This window comes from Topomyia yanbarensis, chromosome 3, assembly GCF_030247195.1.
Source record: "Topomyia yanbarensis strain Yona2022 chromosome 3, ASM3024719v1, whole genome shotgun sequence".
NCBI lineage: Eukaryota > Metazoa > Arthropoda > Insecta > Diptera > Culicidae > Topomyia > Topomyia yanbarensis.
Genome location: NC_080672.1, coordinates 137,850,271 through 137,856,294, shown reverse-complemented (window position 1 = coordinate 137,856,294; position 6,024 = coordinate 137,850,271). Strand labels below are relative to the sequence as shown.

At 43.2% G+C, this 6,024-nt stretch overlaps 1 protein-coding gene across 1 annotated transcript; it reads left to right on the top strand.

Moving 5' to 3' along the window:
• On the top strand, window positions 1-1,959 carry LOC131691827 (26S proteasome non-ATPase regulatory subunit 5). Its single transcript, XM_058978493.1, has 4 exons — window positions 1-295; window positions 361-1,109; window positions 1,253-1,433; window positions 1,493-1,959. The coding sequence occupies exons 1-4, from the start codon at window positions 126-128 to the stop codon at window positions 1,854-1,856; spliced, it is 1,464 nt and encodes a 487-aa protein (XP_058834476.1). The 5' UTR covers window positions 1-125; the 3' UTR covers window positions 1,857-1,959.
• The last annotated feature ends 4,065 nt before the right edge of the window (window positions 1,960-6,024 follow it).

Genomic DNA, 6,024 nt, shown 5'->3' with positions numbered 1-6,024 from the left:
ACTTTTGTTCCATCGCATCACAATGTTTTTGTTATCAATCAGTCGGTGTTTTTAGTAGTTTTTCTTCGAGACAGATTAGAATTTGGAGTATTTTGTTGACTTAAGATTTGGCTTTCAGTATAAAAATGGACGAGGACCACTGTCGCGAATTGTTAGCCAATCTACAACTAGAACAGAGCAGAAAGACGGTCCTCGCGGAGATAAAAAGTACCTTAATTTCGGCGAACAATACGGAAATTTCTCACAGCTGTCTCAAGTCACCGGAGCTTCTGGACTGCCTAGAAGATGCTAACAGGTACTTTATGCAATCCATGTTTAACTGACAAAATGACTAGCATGTTCCATATTGTAAAATTTTAGCGAGCAAACTATGTTGGCGTGCGACATCCTTTCCTTATGTTTGAGTAATTTGTCTATCGATGAACCAGCTGAGGTTAAGAACGTGATTGAAAAATCGTTGAGTCATGCCAACCCCAAGGTTCAAACTTTCGGTTTGAGAGAACTACGCCGTCTGTTGGGAACTCAGCCTGATTTGTTTGCGAATGAAACTTTGATACTACTGGTCATCAAATGTCTTGCCTCGGAGGATATCAGCGTCGGAACGCCGTCGATTGAGCTTCTTGTATTGTTGCTGCCACGCTTCGTCAATCTGCGCGGTATTCAAGAGAATTTGGAATCGTTGCTCCGAAAAAATGAAATTATTCGATGCAGGTTGTACGAGGTAGCAGTGAAACTCAGTCTTCAATCCGAAGAGCTGTTGAATACAATGGAAAAAATACTGCAGAATGCGGTAAAAGAGCTGGACGTAGAGGATGTGCTGTTGCAGTTGAACGTTTTGCAGGTCCTATCTGAGCTGGCCGTCAATAATCACGGAATGGCTTACCTGGAAAATAACGGTGTATTTGATAACTTGTTACGGAAAATCGATAAATTGGACGACGACCCGTTGGCATCTATTTTGATACCGGGTCTGATGAAATTCTACGGAAGTATTGCTGCAATGCATCCGTCGAAAATATACGAAGGCTATCCGAAGATTGCTTCTCTGTTATTTGATAGTATAGTTTCGGATGATCTGTCGGTTTTACCGGTAGCATATGATACTCTGGGTTAGTTTTCTGTTTCATTGAACCGAAAAAGCCTCAAAAAGTAGTCATCTTTGAAAACGAACAAAACAAATTTGAAGCTTTTTCAGTTCAACCTTAATTATTCTAGTCGTAAATGTTTATTTTTTGAATCATTCCACGTGCAGGTTGCCTAGCTAACACGAACGAAGGAAAACGCCAACTCCATTACAAGCATGGTGCTTCATTGAAAAAGACGCTGAAGCATTTCAACACAATTATTCGGAATTTACCTAATGATTTAAAAGAGAGACTACTGCACTGTCTGCAATCACTCTTTTCCATTGACACCGTTGATAATCAGATAACGTAATATACATGATTTCACAACATTTTCCAACGTTCGTTTAAAAATTGCTTACTTGCAGAACCATCACGCAAACTTGGTACAATTATATGACCGAGGAAGAAAATCTGAACCTGATAATGGACTACATAAAGAACCCTTTCCCGGATATGAGAAGAGCTGCGTTAGCACTGCTTAAAGCGGTCATCGGGCACCGGTGGGGCCAAGTCTATATGCTAAACACCGGTGGTTTCATGGAGTACATCCTGGACAGGAAGCAAGAGGTTGATAAAGATGTCATAGTAGATAAATACGAAATAATACGCCAGCTGGCATCGTCAACGGTTTTCGATGCACAGACGATCTTCGAGCTGAAGAAATACGTTGCTGAAGGAGCCTTCTATGTGCAAGGTATCACCGAAGTGGCCATCGAGGGTGCCGCTTAATTTTTTTTAACCGACATTAGCGTAAGTTGTACTTATTTAAATTTCAATGAAATAAAAAACGCATTTGTACTGGTCAACGGTATACGATTCAGTATCAACATTATTTATGCTTATAGTTCATTGTATCGCGCACTCAGATCGAAATTCTGTGTTTGTGACTCTGGTACGTCATAGACTCGTGTAATAATTATCGAGACATACCGATCCTCAATGCCGCCTATAAAGTACTCTGTGTGTCTTTCGTTTAATAGACTGTGCCCGTTAGTTGATTACTTTGTTGGCGATTACCAAAGCGGGTTTTTAGAACTACGTCTCTAAGTCCCGTGATAGCGGCATTTGCAATCACCCGCCATCTTACTTGATACTTGATGGGCAACAATTCGCTTCGTTAAATCTACGCCAAGTGAAGAATTCTCCTCCACCGGACCCGGCCCTGAGCCAATCTCTTCCAGTCACCCTGGACATTGAGTGCTTTTAGGTCCTCTTCCACTGCAAACAGCCATCGTGTACGCGGCCTGCCACGGAGTTGTCGGCCTCTTCCCGGTTCTCTACTGAATATTATCTTCGCCTGTCGTTCTTCCGGCATTCGTGCCACATGACCAGCCCACCGCAGCCTGCCGTTTTTTATTCACCCTTATTCTTGTTTACGACGAATGCGAGATTCGATCGAAAGTGGTTTGTATTCCCGTTTACGACAGCAAAATCAAGTGGGCGTACTATTCGTTCGAATTGCTTTCGAACGAATATCGCATTCGTCGTAAACAAGAATAATGGTGATTAGCTTGACAATATCCACTCCTTTATATACTTGGTATAACTCGTGATTTATGCGACGCCGCCAGATGCCATTTTCTTCTTTACCACCGAGTATTGTTCGCAGCACCTTACGTTCGAAGACACCGAACGCTCTACGATCAACTTCATTTAACGGCCACGTTTCATGGCCGTACAAGGCAACTGGAAGTATCAATGTCTTGTACAACGCGAATTTTGTCTTCGTCTGCAAACTACTGAACTTCAGCTGGCTACGAAGTCCGTAAAAAGCCATATTTGCAGCTGCAAGACGCCTTTTTACCTCGCGGGTAACATCATTATCGCACGTCACTAGAGTTCCAAGGTACACAAATTCTTCCACTAATTCAAATTTATCACCACCTAACACCACTTGACCACCAACATCACAATTGGACCCACGTATTCTTCCAGCTATCATGTACTTCGTCTTGCGGGTTTTGATTGCTGTCTCCCTTTTAAAAGGCACGAATGCCTCTTCCACGGCTCGGCGGTCGATTCCAATGATATCAATATCGTCCGCAAATCCTAGGAGCATATGCGACCGAGTGACGATGGTACCGTTCTTTTGCACACCTGCTCTCCTGATGGCACCTTCAAGAGCACTGTTTGACAGCGCATCACCCTGCTTCAATCCGTCTAAGGTTACGAAGAACGTCGAAATCTCATCCGCAACCCGAACATTTGATTTCGATCCATCCAGCGTTGCACGAATCAGCCTAATCAGTTTCGTCGGAAAACCATGTTCTACCATTATCTGCCATAACTCGTTTCTTTTTACTGAATCGTGGTGTGTCTGCAAGTTGTATTCCCGGAATTTATCTAGAATCTGTCGCAGGGTAAACATTTGATCCGTTGTTGATCAGCCTTCACGAAAAGCCACCTTGGTATTCGCCGACGTAAGACTCCTCCAACATTATGTCACATATTCTGTTGAACAGAATACGTGACATAATTTTGTACGCCGAATTGAGGAGCGATATTCCCTAGGGGCAGATCACTCTAGAAATGTATAACAAGTTTGCATCAAATTAGAAAAAAAATGTATTTAATTTCCATTTTTGCAACAACTTTGCACTCCCTCGCAGAAAAGTTTGTTTAACAAACGTCCTACGCTGATTCACTTTGTTCGACGTTTTGTTGAATGTAGGGCTAATTTTTGTAGGGTTTTAACGCGTTACACGCAACGCAAAATATATTGCACGCAACGCAAAATACATTATGAATTTCTATTTTGATGGAAAGAAATGCAAATTTGCCCGTACCCTCAATACACAGATTCGCTCGCTAACCGGTTTCCACCTTATAACACGCTTCATCTCCTTGCCTATCACTATGAAACCGACTCCATGTTCTGCCTTTTCGCCGCCGCTATAGTAGATGTTGTATTTGAAGGAATTAATGGCGATAGGATTCACGGCCCTGAATTCACGTTTTCCAGTTCTAGGCCACCGGACCTCCTGAATCGCAGCCACACTCACTCCAACCGTCTGCAGTTCGCGAGCCAAAAGGCTCACTCGTCCGGGTTCATTCAAAGTCCTGACATTCCATGTTCCGAGTTTCCAATCATTGTCCTTATTTCGTAGCCGTGTCGGTTGCCGAAAGTATCGTTCGTTTTTCTTTTCTTCTTCACTTTTCGTGGTAAGTGGGAGGGTTCGGTAGGCTATCTTACCGGGGTCGCGCTACCTACATCGCGCTAGTAGGGCTGCCACCTTAGGTATAGCTGATGCGATACAGCATTTCATACTCAGCCGCTGGATGCCAGAACAGATGCTGTTTGAGCCGAAGAGGCGAATGACCTTAAGGTTAAAACCTCTATAATTGAAATAAAAAAAATAAGCATATGTTCTAAATCCGGTCATATATCCCAAATCGTTCATGGTGCTGTTGATCTGCATAGGCGTGGCCGCAGGGGGGGTCCGGGGCTAGTTTACGGTTATGGTACGTTTGAGGAGGCCTCTTTACTCCACTTATATCAGCCATATGGCGCAGTCTCTCGTTGTGTACCTCAAGTAAGGCGAAATACATTTTCCAATGTTTATGTTGCATAACATTTTGTTTTGTAGTAATTGTAAGCGATAATGTGTTTTTTTTGTGCATACTAAGAAGTTTTTTATTTAAAACATTTTATTATTTAAGGGGATTTTTAATCTATTCTTCGAATGAATATATTTTCTGACAGTGCGTGAAAAGAGCTTTCAGTGTCCGTATACAAATTACGCTTAATGGTCCCTGCTAGGCAGCCATTTTGTCCTAGTCAACATCTGCCTTTGTTAAAATCAAAACAATCCAAAGCTATTGCACAGGCGGTATGGGCCTAGAACCGGCTAGGCCATCATATGGGCACGACTGACGTTCGTGCCTAACCACTAAAAACACGCCTTACTTTTCACGCCCTTCTTCTCCACGGACCTACGTCAAGGTATTACTTCGGGGGGGAGGGATTTCCCCCGACGCCGATACCCAATTCCTTGAGCCATTCAGCTTCCAGCTTTGTCGAGATCAACTCAGATATTATCCTACGCCGACTGCGAGTTCCCCGACACCGGAATTTCTTCATTGCTGGTGTTTGTTTCGTGAGCCAATTAGCTCCCTTTTTCATCCCAATTCTGTCACCCGCCAGGTACACACTCCAGTGCGCACTCCAGAGTATACACCGCAGTGCACTCGGACAAACGCCGTGGTGAATTTATCTGAGCGCGCCATAGAACATTTAAGAGCAAGAGAGTGCGGTTTTCTCGCACCAAACTATCCCATCATCACAAACGCACACTTGAAAGCGGTATATGCAGCTAAAGAAAGAGTTCTCTGTTTTTACGTGGTGTGTGGCCGTTATATCCTCTGTGTAGACATAAAACTGGCACGCCAGTGTATCACTGCTGTAAACAGGGCCGTTTAAAGCCGCATCAAGCCCCCAGACTGCCAATCCTTACCCTTATAAACCTACTTGGATATGTTACTGTTTCTGTTGATCAGAGTCTTATTAAACTAGTATACAGTACTTCTATAGAAATGAAAAAATCCATGGAACAAAAACCTTACACCATTTACCATTTACACAGCAGTGATCGATTTCAAAGGTTTTCCTATCCGTCCAAAATTTATCAAGGTTGAGCATCCGCTAATATTGATAGGGAGTTTAGAAACCTTTGTGAAACCTCAAAAATGTGGATCCCACGTCACCTACCGCTGGCTGATCCCCAGTTAAACATTAGTCAGGGGATTGATGTCATCATTGGCGCAGAATTGTTCTTCGATTTGTTGGAGAATAAATAATTTTCGCTAGCAGTGGGTTACCCACTACTCCAAAAGACCATTCTGGGGTACATTATCTGCGGAAGGGTTGCGGAGCCAACCACAGAACAAAACATCCGTA

Excerpts from the sequence above, each read along its gene's own strand:
- LOC131691827 (XM_058978493.1), top strand. The coding sequence starts at position 126 with ATGGACGAGGACCACTGTCGCGAATTGTTAGCCAATCTACAACTAGAA. Across the intron at positions 1,110-1,252 it reads GGTAGCATATGATACTCTGG|GTTGCCTAGCTAACACGAAC; the intron begins GTTAGTTTTCTG and ends TTCCACGTGCAG. Across the intron at positions 1,434-1,492 it reads ACCGTTGATAATCAGATAAC|AACCATCACGCAAACTTGGT; the intron begins GTAATATACATG and ends GCTTACTTGCAG.